Source organism: Zootoca vivipara, chromosome 9 (genome assembly GCF_963506605.1).
Source record: "Zootoca vivipara chromosome 9, rZooViv1.1, whole genome shotgun sequence".
NCBI lineage: Eukaryota > Metazoa > Chordata > Lepidosauria > Squamata > Lacertidae > Zootoca > Zootoca vivipara.
The window spans coordinates 11317834-11343045 of record NC_083284.1 but is presented as its reverse complement, the minus strand read 5'-3'; the positions used below and the strand labels follow the sequence as shown (position 1 = coordinate 11343045).

Genomic DNA, 25212 nt, shown 5'->3' with positions numbered 1-25212 from the left:
CACTGCTCTCTGCTGCAGCCTCTCTGTGTTTACTAAACCCTGTTGCCTCTTCGGCTTCCGACACCACCTCCCCCCAGTCTGTCCCCTCTTCTCCTTTGGACCACTCATCAATCCCCTGGCTCTGAGCCTTCTTCCCTTGGAAGATCTGCAGGTGGTGTCTCCCACTACTTCTCTGAATCCAGCCAGTCCACTCAATGGCCAAAGAAGAATGTGGCATTGTTGGGAGAGTAGAATGGGAGGAATCGGCTTCTGCCTGTAGGAAAAGGTGTGCAGGTATCTGCGTGCGCATCCGTCTCGCTCTCGCTCTTTACTGATGAATATTCCCAGGCATGGTAAATCAAGCCACAAATCAAATAAGCATCTCCTTACTTTTCTGGAGCATGAGCAGTGCAGGGTAAAGGCTTGTCTCCTGGATCAACCCATGATTGCGTGGGCTGCACAGTGCACGGTATTAAGTAGATGGTGTATTCTCCCGAGTAATCCTTCCTGGAAGCAGAGAAGAAGCACCATAGTTACTGTATTGATTTGCATTGCTATTTATACCCCGAAGTCCCTTGTTGAAGGGCCTAGTGAGCTTGGCCAGGTGAACAAAACAAACACAGAAATGGAACAGCCTTCTGGGCAAACAATTTACCAGCAGCGTTTGAACCACATATAGGCCAGAATATAGGTCACAGCCTGCAGCTTGATCTCGAGAAAAAATTTCAAGTAGAGCCTGGTTCTTTGACCAGAGCAACTATGGATGGCTTTGGGCATCAACAGGATTTGCGTATCCTGTTGCTACACTTTTGGGTAGCATCTAAAGTGGCAGGTCACTGCAGAGAAATGTGCATCTTCCCATGGGGTGGATAGGTGAGTTGCCACTTCAAGAATTAGAGCAAACACCAAACGAAGATGAAGAAGTCTCTCTCACATGCAATCTTCCAGGTAATGCTCTAAGATATTCCGCCTCCTGATGCTCCCTGCTACAGATTTATTTTTAGTGCACATTTTCTCACTTCGTAGATGCTGCAAAAAGACCTCTTTGCACTTCCCCGCACAAGTGGCAGGAGCCAAGTGTAACCGCTGCACGGCCTGATTGGCTGAAATAGTAAAGGAGTAGCACCAATTTTTGTGTTTGTGGGATGGAATTCTTAAGAAAATAAAGCGGCTGGCGTACTATTCAGCCATCTTTAACTTCCCAGTTCTGGGGCTAGGTGGAGTGGAACAGGTTCAAATCCACCAGCTTCATTGATGCCAATAGGTGCTTTAATTTCTAGCTCACTATCCCTTGAAATTCAGGAGAAAGTTGGAATCTTAGGTCCTATGTCTTCTCTGCTCTGAAACTTTGGTCCAGCAGGCAGTTACAGAGTGTGGAAAGGACAGCAAATCAGAGAAAGTTGCTCTCATGGAAGGAGAGCTGAACAACAGCCCTCTCAAGTACAAAGATGCAAGGAGTGGTTCCATAATCACACGGGAGATCCACTGCCATGAACGGACTCAGCCACACTCCTGACTAACCTTCACCCCATAAATGTCAGTGAGGCGGTTAAGTGTGCAGAACCTTCAATTGCCTTTCAAAACTACCATTCCTCTTTTGCCAGGAGCAGTCCTTATTTTCTGCCTCAGCCTTTGCTTTTCTCCTGCAGGATTCCCAAAGCCCTTGTCCCCCAAATTCCTAATAACTGGCAAAGCCCACCCCCATTCCACACAGTCCCTCCAAAGTCCTAGTACTATGCATTAACTCACTCTAGCATCATTCCCCTGCTGAGCTCAAACCTATTATGTCCCCCTGGTTCTGCAAATTCACCCTGACAGAAACCTAGCCTCAAACTGAAGACATCCTGGGCAGCAGCAGGACGGCAGCAGCTTCAGTAGCAAATCATGGCAGGTATTTTTTCTTTCTTACCTGCTGTAGGAGCTGGTTGCTCTCCAGAGCTGATAAGGGGAATCAAAAGTCTGGCCACTCCATAAAAGCTGCAGGTCAAACTCCATCCCTCCCAAGTGATCAGGAGTCATGATGAAAGACTTTGCATCTGGCAAAGTGTGGTGTTCCATCACAAAGTGCCCTGCAGAGAGAGGGGAAAAGGGATGTTCTCGTTGATGACGATAATAATTAAGTTTGCTGATGACACCACCATAATGGGTTTAATTACAGGCGGTGGCGAATCTGTGTACAGGGGGGAGGTTCAAAAGGTATCCACATGGTGCTCAGAGAATAATCTGCACCTAAACATTGGCAAGTCAAAAGAGATAGTGTTGGACTTTCGGAGGAAGAGAGGGGAGCTAGCCCTGTTGTATATCGGGGGGGGGGGTCGTCTGTGTGGAGAGAGTCTCTTCCTTTAAATACATGGGAGTCCATCTTAGTGAAGACCTAACTTGGAAGGTCAATACAGCCCAGGTGGTTAGGAAGGCCCAACAGAGACTTCCTTTCCTTAGGGTCTTTCGAAAGAACAAGGCTGGACAGCAACTGATGATTTCCTTCTATCAGTCCACGATAGAAAGTGTTCTCGCATACTGCATTACGGTGTGGTATGCTGGTTTGACAGCCATGGACAGAGAGTCCCTACGGAGGGTGGTGAAGACAGTACACGATATTGTGGGCTGTCCCCTGAGTCTGCTAGATGTCATCGCGAGAGACCGCTGCCTCAGAAGAGCGAGGAACATTCTCAGGGATGACTCACACCCTGGCCAGCACCTTTTTAATCTCCTGTCCTCAGGCAGGAGATATAGAAGCATGATAAGCCCCACCAACAGGTTATAGAACAGTTTCTACCCATGGGCCGTGAGGCTGCTGAATGGAAGACAGCAACATTGCAGCTGACGGGGGTTGGTGGTCATACGACAGCACACAGAGTGTAACAAGGACTAAGAGATTGCAGGGGGTGGGATGTGGGGCTCGTTTAATCTCACTGTAAACAAGTGGTACAGTGACAATAAAGTAATTATTTATTTATAATAGCATTAACATAATTTTGCTTAATTTAAGGCTCATAAGGATTTAGCTTCTGAGACATCTATGAATACCAGGGCAGGGCTTAGCCCTGGGACAAGTGAAGGCATAGGAAAGAGGTGTGCCCTAGAGCTTGTAGGGTGCCACCAGGGATGTGGGTGGCACTGTGGTCTAAACCAGTGAGCCTCTTGGGCTCGCTGATCAGAAGGTCGGTGGTTCAAATGCCCGTGATGGAGTGAGCTCCTGTTGCTCTGTCCCACCTCCCAACCTAGCATTTTGAAAGCACACCAGTACAAGTAGATAAATAGGTACTGCTGTGGTGGAAAGGTATATGGCATTTCTGTGCACTCTGGTTTCTGTCGTGGTGTTCCGTTGCACCAGAAGTGGTTTAGTCCTGCTGGCTGCATGACCCGGAAAGCTGTCTGTGGACAAACACTGGTTCCCTCAACCAGAAAGCGAGATGAGCGCCGCAACCACATAGTCGCCTTTGACTGGACTTCACCGTCCAGGGGTCCTTTACCTTTTTACCTTAGCGTGCCATAATCCTGCAACAACCAGCATCTGCCCATATATGGTGTGAGGCATAAGAGTCAGGGATTCTAGAAAGTGTGACCTTCATCCAAACAGGTTTCCTTGCAGAAACCAAGAGCTGTTTACCTCGGAACTTGGCATGAGTCTTGAACTCAATGACTAGCCGACCATCCTCTCGAATGTAGATCCTTATTATCTGCAGCCTAGCAGAAAGGACACTGTCGGTCTGAATGCCTGGAGGGAAGAAGAGAATCAGCGGCCTCCTTCACAAAGGGATAAAGGAGCATTAATCAAACTGCGCTGGTCCTCCTGTTGCAACCCAGCGACAGCAAGAAGAGAGCTAAGCCAGTTTTACAGTTGCACTTTGTTTATTTCCCCAAGAACGTGAACAAATACAACAATAATAACAAGTACGGTTCTTGTGTCCAACAAATCATCAGAAAAAAACCCCACTGTAAGTATAAAAGGATGGGAAACAAGAAAAGGAAAGGAGGGAAAACAGGATCTGGTGAGTCCAATCCTATCTAACTTAGAAAGCTTCTGCAGAGGTTTCTATGAGTAGCTGGGAGATTTTCCCTCTCAGTGGACTCGCTTACAAACAAGAGAAAAGGAAAGCAGCAAGTGTCAAAGGCAGGGCCGTCTTAAGCAGGCATCCCCAAACTTTGGCCCTCCAGATGTTTTGGACTACAATTCTCATCATCCCTGACCACTGGTCCTGTTAGCTAGGGATCATGGGAGTTGTAGGCCAAAACATCTGGAGGGCCGCAGTTTGGGGATGCCTGGTCTTAAGCATATGCGGTGCTGGGGTGCAAAGATCCGCCCGTGCCCCTAGATTGCCCAGAGTTGTCGACCTTTTTTGGGAGGGGGGACCCCCAAGTTGTTGACTTTTTAAAAAGGAAATCGTTTTTTCCTTTAGAACGGTTGCGGGACACAGGGACTCATAGTGCCAACCAACAGGGGTGCCAGTGCCCCATGCACAGGGGCTTACGAAGGTGGGTGCGGGTTCCATGCCGGGGGGGAGGGACAAAGTGTCGGGCGGCACAGTAACCATGCTGTCCGCCCGCTGCCCCCCCCCACTGCATGACAGCTGTTTCGGCTGCGCGCACAGAGCCTGGAACGCCATGTAACGTTGTGGGCGCTGCGTGACACATCCTGTTGTGTGCGCCAAGCTACAGGTTCCTTTGCTGGCTTTTCTGCTGTCGGTGCACACTCCCAGCGCTGCCCAATGTGGGGTGCCAGCACAGGATGCTGGGGAATGCAAGCGGCAGTGGAGGAAACATCTCTGGACGGGATCCGCGCGCTGACGGCAGCAACAAATCCTGATGAATAGGAGCGCGTGGATCCCGTCCACATTGGGCGGCACTGGGAGTAAGTGCACTTTGCTATGTTTAAGCCTGACAAGGGTCACTTATATATTTGGGCTGCAATCCTAAGTCTCATTAAATAAAGTGGCTTCCGCATGCTGTTTGTTGACAAGGCTCATCTCCAACCTTGGAGTTCAAGGTAGCACGCGCCACATGCTTTCAAATCATGGGACCAGGCACACCAGCAACGTTGCTGCATAGCACACTTTTGCGCCACAACCACTCACCTGTTCTCCAGAGGACTGTGTCATAGAAGAAGGAAAACTCCATCTCAGTGTGATGTTCCAGAGAGGCCCATCCTCTAGGCGCGGTCACATAAATGTAGGAGACGTAGAGAGGGACATGGACTGTCAGGAAGGACTGAGCTGAATCGCGAACCTATCAGTGCACAGAGAGCGAAAACGTTTGCATTTTTCCCCATCCAGGCTTTCCTCCAAAGGAGCTCAGGGCAGCATATATGACCCACCCAGTTCTTCCTCAGGGCAACCTAGTGAAAAAAGGCCTGGCTGTGGCTAGAGCATGAGGCTCTTCATCTCAAGGTCATGGATTTGAGCCGCACGTTGGGCAAAAAGATTCCTGCATTGCAGGGGGCTGCACTAGATCAGTGTTTCTCAACCAGTGTGCCTCCAGATGTTTTGGGACTACAACTCCCATCATTCCTGACCACTGGTCTTGCTAGCTAGGGATGATGGGAGTTGTAGTCCCAAAACATCTGGAGGCACACTGGTTGAGAAACACTGCACTAGATGACCCTCATAGTCTCTTCCAACTACAATTCTATGAGACTGAGAGAGTGACTGCCCTAAGATCAACCAAAGAACTGAATAGGTGAGTAGAGATATGGACCCCATCAAAGTCCAGCACTCTGTCAAGGGGGTGGGGTGGGGACCTGTGCTCTCCAGGTATTGCTGGACTACAACTCCCATCATCCTTGACCTTCTTTGTCGATAAACTTGTAGCCGAGTAAGATTCTCTTCCATAAACACGGTTTTAACAATGAGTCCGTAAGTGATTGTGGAGGCCAATTCTGGATCCACACGTCCTTCCACAGTGGACTGTGACTGGGCTGATGGGAGTTGGCGTCCACAATCATATGAAGTGTCACAGGTCCCCCTGCTGTAACTTCTATGCCACACTGGTATTACTAATTCACCACTTTACTATTATGATTGATAGTCTTAAAAAAACACCAGTGTTCCTTGTCTTCATCATCAAACCAGGTTGCTGCCTTTTGACACAGACATACCGTTGGGTAACAGAGTCCCAAGGCCACACAAACTGAAGGCAAAGGTAAGCATTTGACCCATGTCTTACTGCTCCAGAGCTCTGCAAACCTTGGTTCTCATGGTTTAGGTTTATGCAATTTATAAATCACTCGCCACTAAAAAAAAACACCAGAGTCCCAAAGCAATTTAAAACCAAAGTAAAGGAATGCAATAAAAGTCACATGAACTTGATTAAAAACAGATTTAATCTGGCACTCAAAGATCTTTTGGAAAGAGAAAGAAAGCAGCAAGGACCGTGTTCCGTCTACTCAACGCTTTAGGTAAAGGTAAAGGGACCCCTGACCATTAGGTCCAGTCGTGACCGACTCTGGGGTTGCGCGCTCATCTCACATTACTGGCCGAGGGAGCCGGCGTATAGCTTCCAGGTCATGTGGCCAGCATGACAAAGCCACTTCTGGCAAACCAGAGCAGCACATGGAAACGCCGTTTACCTTCCCGCTGTAGCGGTTCCTATTTATCTACTTGCATTTTGACGTGCTTTCGAACTGCTAGGTTGGCAGAAGCTGGGACCAAGCAACGGGAGCTCACCCCGTCACAGGGATTCGAACCGCCGACCTTCTGATCAGCAAGCCCTAGGCTCAGTGGTTTAACCACAGCGCCACCTGGGTCCCTACACAACGCTTTAGACAGAAACCAACATTCAAAGGCAAGTGTGATTTTCCATTTTAGTACAATTCCTGCGCATCTGACAAGCCACCTCTTCCTTTACGGAAAAGCCATAAAAAAAATCTGAAAATCCACTTATTTTACTGCTGATTAATAAAGCAAGCATGGCCAGACATGCAGATGCCCTTTTTATCTTCATCTAATAATGATTACTATAATTGAGGTGACAGGTGAATAGGTTTCTGCGGCTATTAGCATCACCAAGTAACTTTGGTTTCATTCTTCTCCAGTATTGCTGAAAGTCTCTTAATTTAATCTCTTTTCATGCTCTCTACAGATGCTGAAATGGAAACCAATGATCCTTACCTGAGATATGGTTAAGATCAATAATTATCCCAATCTTTAAAAATGGCGACCCAAAAGAACCAAGGAATTATAGACCGATAAGCCTATTATCAGTGATAGGGAAAATCTACGCTAAGCACCTTTTATCTAAACTCCTTACCTGGATGAAAAATCTAAATTTACCAGGGAAAGAACAAATAGGTTTCTCTAAAGGTTGCTCTACTTTAGACCACTGCCTTATACTTATGCATTTGGTTGAGAAATACAGATCCCAAAGGCAATCTAAGATATATGCTGCTTTTGTAGACTTTCGTGGTGCCTTCGACTCAATTGACCGCCCAAAGCTGTGGAGGAAACTCGCAGAATTAAAAATTGACCAGCGCTTATTGATTCTAATACAAAATCTATACTCTTCCAATACCAGTCAGGTCAAACTTAACACCAAAGGTCACCTTTCATCAGACATCCCAAACTCGAAAGGGGTAAAACAAGGGTGTATTCTTGCCCCCTTTCTATTTAATTTATTTTTATCAGACTTGCCAGATCACCTCCAAAAAATAGAATCACATGCCCCTAAACTTAATCAGAACCCAGTTCCTCTCTTATTATACGCAGACGATGCTGTCCTACTATCATTAACGAGCTTGGGTCTGAAACGTCTTATATCTTCTCTGATCCTTTACTGCGAATGTAACAAACTCTCTATAAATTATGAGAAGACAAAAATTTTGGTCTTCTCGAATGGTTGGAAATTAGAGAAATGGAAAATAAGAGGGCAAGAAATCCAACAAGTGAAAATCTATAGGTATCTGGGAATCTTATTCCAGAGCAATTTAGGGTGGGCAAATCATCGCACAAATGCCATAAAACAGGCAAAGTGCACCTCATCAGCAGTTGCCCGTTTTTATTATCAGAAAGGTAATCAATTTATTCCTGCGGCCAATCAGATATTTCAAACAAAAGTGCAATCCCAGATATTCTATGGAATCCCGCTATGGGTCCAAGCATATAACAGTGATTTAAAAAAGATTCACTCCAGCTTTCTGAGACGTATTCTTGGACTCCCAACTGTGATCAAATATGAAACAATGTGTGCAGAAATAGGCATACACACAATGGAATATTGGGCCTGGACCACCTCAATAAAATACTGGTTACGCTGCCATTTTCGCTGCCCCCCATCAAGTCTGCTCGCTGATTTGCTCAAAGACTCCTATAAATCAAGATGGTATCAGTACCTTGAAAAAAAGATTGAATCTTTAGGCATCGAGCTGGAGCCCCTGTACAATTCTAACGAGCAATACATTTTCCATAATATCCTAACTAGACTAAAGGATGTCGAGAGACAAAATATTATGGCAGCTGTAAACAAAATTTGCTCCCCCATATTCTATGATTTAAGTATCTTAGATAGCAGAGCCAATTACGTCACTAAGTTAATAATCCCAGCCCAACGTAGGGCTTTTATGCTGGCCCGTTTGAATGTTTTTCCCTCGGCATTTGTCAGGGGAAGATACCAAAACATTCCTAGAAACAAAAGATTCTGCAGATGTTCTATGAATGTCCCGGACACTGTAGAGCATATTCTCTTTCATTGCCCATTGTACAGTACGCTCCGTCAACGCGTGCTCTCCCCTCTTTTGGGTGGTCTGGAACCCCAGCAAGGTGAAAGTGTGGGATTCTGCCTATCTGACATTGACCAAAGGGTAACGGCGGGGGTAGCCGAGTTTTTGGTAGCAGTCCTCCAAGGAGCAGGTTAACAAGGAAAACCACTGATTCTGTATGTATGTGTATATATATATATATATATATATATATATATATATATATATATATATATGTATGTAGCCAACTGCTGCCTTTTTATATATATTTCAAGGCTTTTATATGTTATTTTCTCTTTTATGGTTTTATTTGCATAATGCCTAATAAAGGTTTGATAAGTAATGATAAGTAGTAACCAATGATCCCAGGGTATGGTCTGAAGGTGTATGATGCCACCAACTTGCTGAATCTAAGCAGGGCTGGCTCTCGTCAGCGTCTGGACGGGAGACCTCATGGAAACCACAGGCATGCCACTTGGATGCCATGACAGGAGAAAGGTGGGATATAAAGGCAGGAAATTAAATAGCTAATAAATAAGCATGCATCCTGCGACTACTTGAATTCCAAAGCCCCATCCCAACACTGTACAGGGGAGCCCCTCCGACCCTCGAGAAAATGTCAGCAGTTGCAAACCAGTTGAGGTTGCTTCTACTTGGGGGTTCCTGAGCCATGCTCCTTAGTGGAACAGACCTCCGGCAAAAGCAGAGTTTGCATTCAGCAGCCAGGATTTGAATACAAGCCGGGACTGCGAAGGATGGAGCAGCTCCTGATTCTTCCTCTAAAGATGTCAAGTAATTTCCGGGGGGGGGGGGGAGCCCCACTGAGTTGTCGAAAGAGTAGGCCTGTTCTGGATCTGGCTCAGGAACTGGATCCAGATCATCACCCCTGCCTCTTTAGTACAGGGGTCTCCATCTTTTAGGGTCCAGCGGCACATTTACAAATGGAAGGGACTCTTGTGGGCACCATAGAATGCCAGTTTCACAGAAGAACAATGGATGATATTCCGAACCGACACCCTTGCCCTGAAACTGGCAAAATATCTACACCACTTCCCCCAAACCAAACAGATAAAAAGCAGGCAGATGCCTAAAAAAGGAGGGGGGGAGCCTTCCAGAAACTCCTTAAAAAAAGAAAAATTTGGGAGGGGCAGAGGGTCTTAACAGGCCCTCAAGTGGGGGGGGTGCCCTGGTGTCCACAGGAATCATACAGTAGCCGCCAGAATAGTTCTAGCCAGCAAATGGAAAGACAAGATAGTGCCCTCTAAAGAAGAATGGATTTATAAACTAAATGAATGCATAGAGTTGGCAAAATTAACAACAATTGTAAGATCTCAAACAAATAGAAACCCAATAGGAGATTTTCCTGACTGGCCCCCAGCTGGACAGCATTACCTGGAAGTCGGCCGTGACCGATCCTCCGCAGACGTCAATTAATTCTGTCATGTCATAGTACGCGTCAAAAGTCCAGATGCAGCTCTTCAGGTTCAGGTGCTTGTACAGCTGGATGGTCTTTGCCTCTCTCACACTGGGGTCGAACTGGTACGGTCGATCGTACCCGGGTCCAAGAACGATGCTATTGTAGGTCACTTCATCTAGGAATCCAGCTTCTGGGATGGAAACCAAGGGGTACATCGAGTTTCGCTACGTTACACTTTGGTTATACATCAGATCTGCTGTGAAATACATTTTATGTGGGATGTATCCAGCCTGCATGCTTAACTCTAATTAATGCATGAAGGGGTTAAGACCAGAGAGTAAGCTGTCCTGCCAGGCTTAGCTAGGTCACAACCCCTCACCTTGGGAGGAAGGTCTAGCAGACTCTTTGTTCTCCAACTTACCACCTTTATTCCACCATGTGGACCTCTCCATTAAGGATGTCTAAGCTAGATGCTTCAAGCTTAGACCGCATGGCTTCAAGAAGCCACCTTTGTGTTTCTATACATATAATTTAGAAATACTTAGCTTTGGGGAGCTAACCTCCGTTTTGCTGCTTGGTATGGAAAAGCACATGAATCTAACATGTGAAGATTTAAGTAAACCATGTTTAGCTTACCAAACATGTCGTCTCTTTCTATGCTAAGGGAAGTGGGAAAACTTTGGAAGAAACTCAGAAGGGGGTAATTTAAAGGTCCAACAGCCCATATTTCTACTTTGCTGCATGTTTTATTTGGTTTCCCCCCAGTCTCTGCTGGGGCTCTTTCACCAAAGAGTACTTGCCCCAAACCTGGATCTAGGCATCCAGGGAATTCTCCTTTTAATTTTTCTGCCTTTTACTTCATTTCTACTTTACCAAAAACCAACATTTCATGCATCAATAGGCAGATAATATCTGCTATTTACAACATCAGGGTCAAACTGCTTGTTGAACACATAGAACAGGCACCCCCAAACTTTGGCCCTCCAGATGTTTTGGACTACAATTCCCAGCATCCCTGATCACTGGTCCTGTTAGCTAGGGATCATGGGAGTTGTAGGCCAAAACATCTGGAGGGCCGCAGTTTGGGGATGCCTGACATAGAATGTTTGTTTCAGCTTCCAGTCCTGCAAGAAGCTGATCTGCAACCCTTTTCAAGAATGAGGGCAGGCGAGAAGGATCGCCTTTTTCTCTGCCTGCATCTTTGTGCAAATGTCATGGGGTCTGGAGACATGGGGCTCGAGAAAGGTCACGGGCCAACCCCCCTATGCCCATTGATCCATCCCTGGAGGTGGTCTTCCGGGGCTCTCTACAGGGACTCGTGCCATCAAGGACCAGCCCTGCAGGATGCCAGCAGTAAAACTGCTGCTTAATGAATGCGCCCATTAAGCAGCAGCGGCCCATCATTGATTACCTGAGATGCCCTTAAGATCTTGGATGCTGACCAGGTTGGAGCAGACATGCTGGTGCCTGTAGATGGATTCCGACAAGAGGAAATGCAAGTTGTGCAGAGGCATCGTGGAGATGAGAGGAAGCATCCCGTCCTGGTGTGGAATCTGCACTGAGATATGGATTCTGGAAAACCACACAGTGGCAGTGGGGAGAGGAGAGAGGATGCACTGGGTAAAAGACGCATGTATTGCATGAACATAACAAAATGCAAATTGCACTGCCTTGCAGCACAGGCCCCTGTTTTAATCCCTGGAAGAATTGGGAATATCTCCTGCCTGAAACCCCAGAGAGCAGCTGCCTAGCAGCATAGACAGAACTTTGCTGGATGGACTTGGTATTAGGCAACTTTCCAAGTTCATCATCTCACATATCAAGATTGATGTGTCTTATCCCAGGTAAATGGAGAGAGGGTTGTAGCCTGAAGGAACGTCTCCACCCCCATCGTTCTGCCCGGACACTGAGGTCCAGCGCCGAGGGCCTTCTGTCGGTTCTCTCGCGAAGCCAGGCTACAGGGAACCAGGCAGAGGACCTTCTCGGTAGTGGCACCCGCCCTGTGGAATGCCCTTCCACCGGATGTCAAAGAGATAAACAACTACCAGACTTTTAGGAGACATCTGAAGGCAGCCCTGTTTAGGGAAGTTTTTAATGTTTAACTCTTAATTCTTTGGATATCCAAATTGCATCTATTCTTGCACTGCTTTCATGCACATTTGAATGAAAAGTGAACACTATCTAATAAATGTTTGTTTCTCCAAATACCTATTCAATTCAAATTCTCTACCTTTTCCCTGAAAGTTTTTGGAAGTCCTCTACCTGTTGGGGTGCTCCTTGTGCTTAACATCCAGATACTTCAAAGTGGCAACGAAGGACTGCGCTTGAAACCCCCGGGCTGTTCCAGCCACTATTGGCGTGTGGCAGATGGCGCTGTCTGTCCCAATGGTGACTATGTTGCTTCTCAGTGGAGTGCCGGCATGGCCAACCTTGTCCACGGCTTTGGCCACGCAGCGAACGTGGAATCTCCGGCTGAAGTAAATGCTGTCTAGCACCTGGGAAGGAGAGGGGGGAGAGCAAGAGAGGGAGAGAAGGAAGGAAGGAAGGAAGGAAGGAAGGAAGGAAGGAAGGAAGGAAGGAAGGAAGGAAGGAGATATGATTTTCAGTGTGGCCTAAACAGCTGATAGCCTTATAGATATTTTAAAATGCTTCAATATATTAATAGAACATTATTACTTTTCTGTCCATCCACATTTAAAGAGGCTTAACTATGTCACACACATATTAAAACAGCAGGTCAAGGGAGAAAAGCTCTTGCTTGTCAAAGGCAGCCTTTTGCCAACTTGGCAGCAAGGGCCAGTGATTTGTGGGGGACTGTACCAGCCAGGAGGCAAGACTCAGAGGCAGGGGAAGCTTCAGAGCTGGAGGGTGGAGCACAGGAAGGGTAGGAGGAAGAGGAAGAGACAGGTCAGGCAAGTGAAGGTCCAGGTGCTTCCTCACCATCTCCTGCTCCACTGTCTCACAGAACCAGGAGCGGACTGAAAAGGGAGGAGCAGAGGAAGCTTTTATGCAGGCATAGTCTCTGGCTGCGTGTATGCAGCCCATCAGGGGAAAGTAGATAAACTGGTAGAGAATGACTAGTCCCCTCTTGGTGCAACTGCTCCCATAGAGGACGGACTTGAGAATAGCTGCCTAGCGGCTCTAGATTGACATGTGTAGGTATCCAGAGCTATAGAATCGACTGTGTTATCTTTGAAAATAAAGAGTTAACTGTTTGCCGCCTGCATTCCTTTGGCTGCGAAGCCCCCTTGACAGTCTCTGCACATACCATGTGATTGACACTGGTGAAGGGAGTGTTGTCTGTAATCGTTTCAAAGGGAGATCTGGCTCCATTCCCGTCCGTGGGCGTAGCTACTTCCCAGCTGAACTGTATGGAGGACTGGTTTATCCCGGCGTCGCCGCAGCGCTCTTTCATCACAGAGTACTTGGGGAAGTGAGGGTCGCAAGGCGTCACGCAGACCAACGGGTAGCCTGGAGAGGGAGACTTCTTAGCTCCTTCTTTGGCTTCTTCTTCTATGTGATCATACTCTGACAGCGTAACCACCTGCAGGGGGCACAATACAAGGCTTGGGACTCCAGGGAAGGGACCTTGCAACTGCTGCTAATGGCTAATCCCAAAAAACTCTGGGATCCGCATGCTAAAGCCACTTACAATAGGAGGAGCTGGCAAAATGAGGCTTCCAGCTGCTTCCTGGTCCAGAATGGTGACGATTGTAGTGGTGATCTCCCCCAGGACAGCTTCAACAGGGTCATCTGGCCCTAACACCAGGGAAAAGGACTCGTGCCATTCCCTGTCTTCATTGGACATGATCTCTACCTTAAATACGATGTGGTCCACTCCTGCACGAACCGACACGAGAGAGGGTTGAGTCAAACCAGCTTGTCATCTGACAGGACTTTTAAATGCTTCCATAAAGCAATGCCGAGGTCAGATCCACTAAATCATTGTGATTAAAAACGTGTGCACACACAAACACACACGCCAGGTTTTATCGTAACCCCTTTGGCTCTAATGATGTGGCCCAGGAGCCTTTAGAAAACTAAAAACTACAAAATACAGCATGCCATCTGATGGATTGCTTGGCAGATTTACTAACAGATGCCATGTGAGGATTAATGGCGCCTGTCCGACTTTAATAAAAATCTGTGATCCAAAATACACCTCCCATATTATTGCTGGAGGGCACGTCTGCTTTGATTCTTTACAATAAGCATAGAACTCTTGGCCTTGCAAGATTTTCTGTAAGGCCTTTAAGAGTTGCTGTGGATTGATGGATTAGAACAGGGCTGGGAAAACCTGTTCTGAGAGGAAAGCCCCACGCCAGATGGAGGGCGAACTGGGCCGCGAATGGGAGCAACTGGGGGCCTTGGGAGGAAGGGAAGCAGAAAACAAGGGAGCCAAGGGAACTGTAAGCTGGGGAGCAAAGGAAGGTTGTGGGGATAAGCAAAAAACATGGACCCCAGGAACAGAAAACCACGGGGAGAACCCAGCCACCATTCAAAGCAATCTTAAGTCCCACTGACTTCAAGAGGACAGCTTTGAGCACATTGTTACTCAAGCAAAATGAATGGGCCTTTAATTTCAGCAGGACTATATCCCATGGGAGCTGGTTAGCACTGGGATGAAGGAAGCAGACTGGGCAGAGCTAAGTGAACGGAAGGGCTTTAAGGAAGGAGAGTCTTGTACGTCTCCTTCCAGCAACTCTTGCAACCATGCTGAGGCCAAACATATTGCTCTGCTTTCCTTTGGACCACATCAGCAAGGCTGAGAGGAGAGTCCTGTTGTCTGGGCAGCTCAGGATCTCAATACAAATGGTCCAGGCTTGCACCCTAGGAAGGTCACTTCACTTCAGAGGTGCTATTGCTGCAAAAACAACACGGAAGGCAGAAGTAATGAGTTAGCGGTCTCTGCAGCCACAGCAGGCGCTGTGAATCTCCAGTGGGTTGACTTCACCCCTGGGTGTGCACTCCATTGTCTCTCGATACAAGATGGATGCCAGCAATTTTGTTCCATGTCTTTCGGATATTAGCCTCTCCTGCCTGCCCCACCCACAATGGCGTTCAAAGAAAATACATAAGCAAGCTTTTTTTTGCCTCCAAACAATGTCCATTATTACAGAACTTGAGGACTTTCTGTGCTTTACCAGGACTGAACTTGAGGACTCGACTCTTTGGGTAGTAATCGATCCCAGACTGAGCAGAGCCGTCGCGGGTGCTGCAGCGAACTTTGGAGGTCCTGTTTTGGTCCCCTCTCCGCAGGACCTTGACATTCAAGAAAGCAACCCCTTCAGGCCCAGGAGGTTCACGGACTTGATAAGCAGCTTCCTCAAACTCGATGGTGGGAGCTAGAGAAACAGAAGGAAAATAGAAGCAGCTTGCTTGTGTCTCCAGATGTGAAGAACACTTTTGAGTTAGGTTTATAAAATTAAAACTATTCTAGTGTCTGCTGGAACTATGTAACCAGAATATTGGAGCCAAGTGCTGTATATATAATAACCGTGGCCAGGTTTCTACATGTTAGACTATGGGGAAACTCCCATAAACTAACTAAATATGACTTAGTTAGTAAAACCTGAGAGCAGACAATCCCAATTAAGTTGAGAGTGCTGTTGAAAAGCAGAGAAGTTACCGGTATGCACAAGAGGAACGTGGTGATCCAGTAGATAAAAAAAGGAATTATAAATATCTGGGAAAGGGGTGGATTATATGGTTTTTTTAAGTGCACTCAGGCTATAAATAAATACATATGAAGTTAACTGCGGGTAAGATTTCTTATAAATTGCAGGTAATGTTATTACTTATCAACTTTTGTGAGCCATTTCTTCTACAAATTGCACTTAAAGGCCAATAGTTATTTGTAAATGTTTGCAAGCTATTTTTAAGTAAATTGATTGTTTGGAACTTAAATATGACCTTTTAACCTCTGTGCCCTGGCTCCCGCCCAAGAACAATGATACAGGCCCTTTCTTGTAGGTGAAGAAGTAGAGTTTTATTCTAGCACAGGCATGTCCAACAGATAGATCTTGATCTACCGGTAGATCACTGGATGTCTGCGGTAGATCACTTGCCACTTGCTCCACCAAAGAAGCTGAACAACTGTGGCTGCCCTAAAAAAAGCTCAACATTTTTGCCCTGCACCCCTAAAATGACCTGAACCACAAAAACAGGGCTTTCCTTCTTAGATCACTGCCACTTTTTAAACTCTGTGAGTAGATTGCAGTCTCTTGGAAGTTGGCCACCCCTGTTCTAGCAGACTGACAGTGCAAACTCGGCAGCAGGAGGAAAGCAGGAAATTAGCACAGGTGCCCCGAGGCTCCAGCAATGTGGCAAGGCTCAAACCAACTAGGGAGAGAGGAGCTTCAGGGGTTCAGTGGGTCCAAAAACACGTAAAGGCTGGCGCATGTAGTCCAGCTCCTCTTACCATCTTCATCATTGGAGATAATAATGGAGGCCATATTATTCTTGCCAACTGTAGCCCCACTCCAATGGTTTCCAAGAGGGTTGCTTAGGTATATCTGGAACTTCTCCTCTGGTTCAAAGGCAGAGTCGTCATTAATCAAGATAGTGCAGTTCTTTACCTAGAGCCAAGGATGCCACCAGTTAAGGACGAGGAGGTAACCCGCCTACCCTGTTTATTAAAAACACGAATATACTTCCTCTCCTGCAAAATGTTCATGGCAGCTCCCAGCACAATAAGACACAAGAAATCAGTAATAAGTAGGAGTATCTGGAAAAAGGAAGACTGAGATAGCAGATTAAATAACTAATATGCCCAGAGCACTAACATTAACAGTTAGGCAGGCCATGTTTTAGCATGCTGCAAACCATTTAGAGCAGGGGTCCCCAGACTTACCCAGCCAATTGCGTGGTGAGCCGGAGGGCGGGGGAGTGCGTGCCTGTGCGCATGCGCACACACACTTACTGGCGTGGTGGCGTGCTTCCAGGTCGGAAAAATCGCCGAAAATAGTTTGTGCGCATGCGTATGGGCCTCCCCCCCGACCCAGAAGTGCACCAGAAATGACCTCTTCTGGGTCGGGAGAGGCCCATACACATGCGCACAAACGATTTTCGGTGCTTTTCCCGATCTGTGCGGCGTAAGAGCGGGCGGCGGGGGTCGTCGCGGGCCGGATTGGGAGGCCAATTGGGCCGCATCTGGCCCACGGGCCGTAATTTGGGAACCCCTGATTTAGAGTAGGCATTGAAACTACAACTCACATGATCCCTAGCTAACAGGGCCAGTGTTCAGGGATCATGCGAGTTGTAGTTCCAAAACATCTGGAGAGCCAAGGTTGCCTATGCCTGATTTAGAGATTGCTTTAAAAATGTGAAGCGGTATATAAATAACCTAAATAAGTAAATCTGTAAAAAGAAAGAACTTCGCCGTGCAGTGAAAGGGCGTGGTGAAGATGGGCGTTCCTAGGCAGGGAGTTTCACAAATTGGATGTGATCACCAATTAAATTGGCTGTTGTTTCATTGTGAGCTACATCCACTCACCTTCTCCCCTTTCAGAAAAGTGACACGCGATTCCTCGGTGTTTGTCCTTTCCTCAAAGTCCTCCATGGCTTTTGCTGTCTGGCCCTGGGTGTAGCACCTGACAGACGACTCATAGCTTAAGTCTCCGGTGCGGATGATCGGAATGTGGAGGACGCCCTCCTTCTCTTTCACAGGGTACAATTCTTTGCTAAATTTCATGTTTGGCACTGAGGAGGGAAGAAGAAGACTCATTAAAACTTCTGCGGGCCTACAGTATGCTGAAAAATAAGGGCATAATTTCTCAGAAGCTGCAAGCTCAGGAATGTGTGTCTCCTGTTTTAATTAGGTGACAGGCGGTCTTGGTGCCTTGAACAGGGGACAGTGGGGGCCAGGCCTTCTACCACCAGGGTAGGTTGTAGACAAGAGGGAACAGATAAAAGGATAAAAAGGTAAAGGACTCCTGGATGGTTAAGTCCAGTCAAAGACGACTATGGGGTTGCGGCGCTCATCTCGTTTTCAGGCCGAGGGAGCTGGCGTTTGTCCACAGACAGCTTTCCGGGTCATGTGACCAGCATGACTAAACTGCTTCTGGTGCAACTGAATGGAAACTAGAGCGCACGGAAACGCCTTTTACTTTCCTGCTGCAGCGGTACCTATTTATCTACTTGCACCGGCATGCTTTTGAACTGCTAGGTTGGCAAAAGCTGGGGCGGAGCAATGGGAGCTCACCTCGTTGGGGGATTCGAACCGCCGACCTTCTGATCGGCAAGCCCAAGAGGCTCAGTGGTTTAGACCACAGCACCACCCGCATCCCTAACAGGGAACAGCTGACCTGACGAATGCTACTCTGCAGTGCTTCATCTTCCCATGACTGGAGAATGTGGTACAGATTTCAGGCCCGGCAAGATGAGGCAATCTGAGAACCTAAAAGGCAGCTGCTCAGGTTGACCACTGGATCCTATCTAGTCCGCCATCCTGTTTCCCAGATACCACCCTCTCTCCTCATCATGTTCCTCAGCAACTGGCTTTCAGGTGTGAACTGGCATCCAGGTCTAAATGCCTGTGAACCTGGAAGGAATGTATAGCCAGCATGACCAATAGCCACTGATATTCTGATCCTCCCTGCATTCTTCTTTATTCCCTTTTAAAACCATGTCAGCTATTGGCAGCCATCCCCACATCCCGTGACGGTGAATTCCATAAATTGACTATCCACTGCTCAAGAACCGGAGCAACTTGTTGCTCAGTGTAAGCTAGACTGCTGCATACTGCTTTGAAAATCTTGCTTGGAGCTATGGAAGCACATTAAGGGCAATTCCAGTGCAATTCCAGTGCTCAAAATTGTATTTTTCCAGGTTTCGCTACTTGTGCATGCACAGAAGTGCTCTATTGCACCACGCACGTGCACAGAATCGCTGCCTCTGAATACGGATTTTTCGGTGCGCGCACGGACCCCCAGAATTAAATTTGTATCCAGAGGATCCACTGTATATAATTTTTATTTAGTCTCCAACAATATTATCACCGTATACCTTTTTTTAACATACAAAGTTTCTTCTTGATTTCCAACCACTTCTTTCCTGATGTTTGTTTTTTTACTTTTTATTAGCTGTTTTATAACACACGTATGTTTATTATCTAAACCCTGCGACCGTTAAATCTTGAGTAATCCGCTGCTTATATTTCAAATCCTGCCTGCGACATCATATATTGGTGATAAATTGATATCCATCTGGGGTCTCCATTCCTCCTTAAACACTTTGTCATTATGTCCTCTTAATTTGGCAGTTAATTTCGCCATTTCAGCATATTCCATCAGTTTCAGAAGCCATTCCGATGGGCTTCTTCACTTCCAGTTGCAGACAATAAACAAATAAATTCTGCATGTGGTGTATTCCAACACATCACGAACGGGGAGCCAGTGTGCATGCAGACATTTCAAAATGCCCATTAACCCATAAGCTTGCCAAGAAAGTTGTCTTACTGAAGCTCAGTTACATAGTTTAGTCGGTAGAGCATGAGGCTCTTAATCTCAGGGCCGTGGTTCCAGCACCACATTGGGCAAAAGATTCCTGCATTGCAGGCGGTTGAAACAGATGGTCCTTGTAGTCCCTTCAAACTCTACATGATTCTATGAGCCCCAGCCACACTAAAACATGTCTTTGTTGGCCCTCTTACCATCCTGGAAGGTGTCATTGATTGCCACCACTGCTTGAAAAGGCTTGGCCAGCTCTGCTCCTTGCGGCGAGCTCAAGTAGACGACAAACGTCTCCACCCCTTCGATGACTGGGTACTGTGCATCATCCAGGATTGTCAAGGTGCAGTACTAGAGGAGATGAGAGAAATAAAAAGGCCTACTTTCTTAATATATAAAACCAACCAAACAGGCAGTGCTGGATTTACCTATAAGCTAAACACGCTACTGTATAGTTTAGGGCCCAAAAAAATTAAAGAAAAAACAACTGGATGTATATTTCCAAAATATAAGATAAAGTATATATACTTCTTCTTCTTTTCATTTCCCCATCTTCGCCGTATCAAGCAGTTGGTCCCTTACCTTTCCTGCCCCGACCTGGCCACAGTGATCCATGCGACGGTCACATCCAGGCTTGACTACTGTAACTCGCTCTACACGGGGCTGCCCTTGAAACTGTCCCAGAAACTCCAGCGGGTACAGAATGCTGCAACGAGGCTCCTCATGGGGTCCTTGCCATGGGAGCATATTCACCCAGTGCTCTACCAGCTGCACTGGCTCCTGGTGGAGTATAGGGTCAGGTTTTGACCTTTAAAGCCCTATGCTGCCTAGGACCCTCGTACTTACGGGACCGCATCTCCTGGTATGTCCCGCAGAGGACCCTAAGGTCCATGAATAATAATAGCTTAAAGGTCCCGGGCCCTAAGGAAGCCAGACTATCCTCCACACTAGGGCCAGGGCTTTTTCAGTGATGGCTCCGACCTGGTGGAGTGCTCTGTCCCACGAGACTAGGGCCCTGCAGGATTTGATCTCCTTCCACAAGGCCTGTAAGACAGAGCTATTCTGCCTGGCCTTAAATTTGAATTAGCCTGATCCTCTATTCCCTTTTCCCTTTCCTCTTCTACGAGGAAACCCTTTCTGGGACCCCATATTTAAATTCTTCCCTGGTCTCCTTGCTGGCCTAGTAGGACCAACTTGGCCAGTTAGCCCTGGTGATCATTTGATGTCTACTGACTGGGTTCCCCCCACCAACAAAATGACCCCTGAATTTTAGAATTTTATTGATATTGATGCTGCATTTTATGTTGTATTTTATGCTGTTTTATGCTGTTCTAAGTTGCATTTTAATCAATGTTTTATATTTGCTGTTAGCTGCTTTGAGCCCGGATTTTAAACCAGGAAGGGCGGGGTATAAATTATTTATTTATTTATTTATTTATTATTAATTGTATTTCACTATTAATATACTTCTTAATTGTATTTCAGTTCAACAATTACTTTGATAAAATAAAATACATATTTTGTGCAAATGGCTTTAGATACCTATTAGGTCATAAATTACAATATAGCATATATTGAACACAAAAAAAATTGTTGTTGACAAAAGACAGCTGGACATATAAAGGGCCCCATTACCTTCAGTAGCTTAGGGCAGGCATAGGCAAACTCAGCCCTCCAGATGTTTTGGGACTACAAGTCCCATCATATCTAGCTAACAGGACCAGTCCTAAAACATCTGGAGGGCCAAGTTTGCCTATGCCTAGCTTAGGGCCTCATCAAACCTAAATCCGGCCCTGCAAACAGGTATGTGTGAGAAGGAGTGTCAGAAGATGGGAGAGGAGTCAAAGGTGTTGGGCTCTGCTAGATTCACAAAGGGCTCCTGCTTTCATTTGTGCATCGCTGCTTATCTCAGATGAGGAAGAAACAGCCAAAAACATCCGGACTGTAGGGTGTACCTGAGCAAAGTTCTGTGCACCTCTTTCCCAGACATCTGATAACTGGGGCACAATTTGTTTTCTGGATTATGTAACAGGAACCAGGCTGAGCCAGATGTTCTCAGAAAGAATTTGGGAGAGGTCAACCAGGGGCTCAAACACAATAATTTTTGACAGGGGAGGGAACTCACCCTCACTGTCTGTAGTTCCTTCCAGCAGCTGCTGGCTGGCGGTCACCATTTCCCCTTGCCAAAAAGAATGACAAATGACTGCACAGCATTGTTCCTCCAGAGGTACTGTATCTGGGTGCAAAAAATGGCAGCCCCCAGGGACGGAGTTCTGAGTGGAGGTGGCAAGTTTTAGTGTGGATTTAGGCTCATCATAACCACCCACCAATGTCTCTAGTTTGGTCCTGCGCTTTCTAGGTACAATTAAAAATGGTTTCGTTCCCATCTTCCAAAACACTATGCAAACCAAACTGCAGCTATCCTTCAAAATCTGAATTTCTCCGAATTTTGTTGTGCAGTTATCCAACCAAAAAATGTCTGCAGAAATGTTAGGGGAACATGGGCATTAAAATGTATATATTAGTGTGTCAGGACCCCCCGATTTAACGTCTAGTTTGGCTCTTTGTTTGATCTGCACCATTCCTGTACAGACCTGTAAAACACACATTCCTGTAAAACACACAAGATAGATATTAAAATAAAAAAATTCCCTCAGTAGCACCTTAAAGACCAACTAAGTTTTTTTTATTTTACTTTGACCCAGACCAACACAGCTACCTACCTGTAAGATAGATATTGTGCATGACACAAATACATTTGAGTGCACCTAATGAGACCATGTTTAGTTTGCTCCCAGGTACTAATTGCTCAGTAAAAGCAAAAAATGTAGCGATACCTCCTCAGTTTTTCCTGGACGAAATTCCACTTTCTTGGAGCTGGGTATGTAGTCCACACCCGGAGTTGCCGATGGCGGATCCGATGTCCGAGTGGCACACCATACGGACGTGGGGGTCGAGAGGTCAGGGCCATGCCTAGTAATTGGGATTTCAATGATTCCTGCAAGAAAGGGAGAGAAGGGATGAGTTTGCGTGTGTAGACCTTTTAACCACCCCCAAATAAATTCAGACAAGATTCAAATTTGTGGTTTGGTTTTTGGCAGAATTTAGGCCACCACTTTACTGATTACAATCAAGTGAGTGGTTGCATAGGCTCTGGTTCGACTAGCTCCCTGCACCCTTGCAGGTAGCGCTGACCCAGGGCACACCATAGGTCAGCCTTGGCATAATGGAAAGTGGGGTCAAGACTGTCCACCTGCCAGATGCCCCCCTGGACTCTGGCTCAGGGCACAACCCCTCTCAGGGAAGACCAACCAAGAGTCCCAGGATTCCTTTAACGGAATACCCATCGCGTAGGGATGGCCAGACCGCTCTGCCACCCCTATCACCTGAACCAGAGCCTATCCGCAACCTTACAAGTTGTGACGATTTGCTACGCGGCAGGCGAAACCCAAATGGCCCTAGCCAATCAACCAAGTGGGGAAAATTCCTGCTGTGCCCCTGTCCCAACGACAGGCGACACACGACGGCATAGCAAGGTCAAGCCCTAAATATAGGGAGAGGTGGGCGGGTGTTCCAATGCACTGAGCCCCCAAAAGGAAGCTCAGGGACACGTGCATGGGCTTAGATAGAGGTCCCTCGATAGAATTTAGCTGGCATCCCATTGGTTAGATTGCTCCCAGCATCGAGGGACCTCCAATAGGGTGTTGTGGCCATCCAAACGTTCCCACCCACAACACAGGGTCTGGTTGCCAGGTCACACTGCAACACGTGCCCTCTTGTTAGGGAGGACCCGATTTGTGGGAAAGGGCGACAACTGCCAGCATCTCTAAAGCAGCGTTTGCCAGCCTGGTTCCTTTCCAGATGTTTTGCGCTACAGTTCCCATCAGCCTCAGCCAGCACAGCTGTACTGCCCTAAAAAAAACACCTGGGGAAAGATTTTCAGAGGGGACAGTGATCCCTCCTTGATTCAGCGTTAAAGGGAAGGCATTGTTGTTGTTGTTGTTTAGTCGTTTAGTCGTGTCCGACTCTTCGTGACCCCATGGACCAGAGCACGCCAGGCACTCCTGTCTTGCACTGCCTCCCGCAGTTTGGTCAAACTCATGTTCGTAGCCTCGAGAACACTGTCCAACCATCTTGTCCTCTGTCGTCCCCTTCTCCTAGTGCCCTCAATCTTTCCCAACATCAGGGTCTTTTCCAAGGATTCTTCTCTTCTCATGAGGTGGCCAAAGTATTGGAGCCTCAGCTTCACGATCTGTCCTTCCAGGGAGCACTCAGGGCTGATTTCCTTAAGAATGGATAGGTTTGATCTTCTAGCAGTCCATGGGACTCTCAAGAGTCTCCTCCAGCACCATAATTCAAAAGCATCAATTCTTCGGCGATCAGCCTTCTTTATGGTCCAACTCTCACTTCCATACATCACTACTGGGAAAACCATAGCTTTAACTATACGGACCTTTGTCGGCAAGGTGATGTCTCTTGCTTTTTAAGCTGCTGTCTAGCTGTCTAGGGAAGGCATTACTAATGGATTATTATTGCATGTCTAGCCTGGCGTGCTATGGTCCATGGGGTCACGAAGAGTCGGACACGACTAAACGACTAAACAACAAGTTAGCTCATCAAGGAAATAATGTCAGACACCAGCCTGGAACCCAATCATGACAGTGAATATTCTTTTCTTTTTTCTTTTTAATCCACCTGTACTTTATTTTCCACATTTGCAGTTCAAAATTAAGGATCCATACAGCCCATATCCAACAAACTGTTGCCCGAGTCAGGTCACTTCACTAAATTTCAGCACCGTCCTAACATCCAATTAAACAAGAATAATCCCATCTTATTCATTCTCATCAATAGACAACATTAGAAAGGGGGTGGAGAGATACCACATTATGTTTATAGTAAGCTGCCTTAAATTGCTTATAAGGATAAATAGGCAGTCAAAGGCTATGAAGGAGTAGCTAGCTTATGTTGTGACCTTGAAGCAAATATTCTAACGGCCTCTAAATGGCGCACTCCAGCCGTATTATCTACTGAGGAATTTGCTGAGTAAAACGTGGAAAACTCCTTCCAACATTTACTGAGATGGTCCAGTTAAATAATAATAATAATAATAATAATAATAATAATAATAATAATAATAATAAATTTATTTATACCCCGCCCATCTGGCTGGGTTTCCCCAGCCACTCTGGGTGGCTTCCAACAGAAAAATAAAATACTGTACAATAATCTACTAAACATTAAAAGCCTCCCTAAAGAAAGGAAGGAGGTGAAACACATACTTTGGAAACAAATTGGCTAATATTTATCAGTTGCTGTTGTTTTACAAATACTGGTATATTTTTAATTTTGTATTATTTATCGAAAAACAAAAAGTTCAAAATTACAAGTGCACTTGCAAAAATACTGATGCATGCTAGATGCAGACGAATATGTTTTATCTTAACATGGTGGAGGACACCCGCCTGCCAATCACTCGATGTCACCATGACAACAGGCGACAGAACTTCAAAGGGTGGGATTTGGAGCACACTCTCTCTCGATTCTTCCTTTACAGGTGTGGCTTGCTTTTAAGTGGCACCTGCAAAGGAAGTCTTTTTCTCCTTGGCAGCCTGGCTTGAATCCAAGCACTTGTTTCATATGCAAAAGCTGTCTGGTTCAATCCTCAGCATCTCTAA

The 25212-nt window shown here is 46.4% G+C and overlaps 1 protein-coding gene across 2 annotated transcripts in view; it reads right to left on the bottom strand.

Moving 5' to 3' along the window:
• Window positions 1-25212, bottom strand: part of FRAS1 (Fraser extracellular matrix complex subunit 1) — a 332187-nt gene that overhangs the window by 9474 nt on the left and 297501 nt on the right. For both annotated transcript variants that reach the window (XM_060278390.1, XM_060278389.1), the window contains 14 exons: window positions 22372-22532; window positions 19738-19885; window positions 17581-17786; window positions 16507-16663; window positions 15230-15430; window positions 13738-13925; window positions 13354-13629; window positions 12348-12580; window positions 11497-11657; window positions 10061-10275; window positions 5055-5205; window positions 3590-3697; window positions 1889-2048; window positions 370-486 (listed from right to left, as the gene is read on the bottom strand). In XM_060278390.1, coding sequence (XP_060134373.1) covers window positions 370-486; window positions 1889-2048; window positions 3590-3697; window positions 5055-5205; window positions 10061-10275; window positions 11497-11657; window positions 12348-12580; window positions 13354-13629; window positions 13738-13925; window positions 15230-15430; window positions 16507-16663; window positions 17581-17786; window positions 19738-19885; window positions 22372-22532 — 2482 coding nt within the window. The remainder of the gene's footprint in view (window positions 1-369; window positions 487-1888; window positions 2049-3589; window positions 3698-5054; window positions 5206-10060; window positions 10276-11496; window positions 11658-12347; window positions 12581-13353; window positions 13630-13737; window positions 13926-15229; window positions 15431-16506; window positions 16664-17580; window positions 17787-19737; window positions 19886-22371; window positions 22533-25212) is intronic.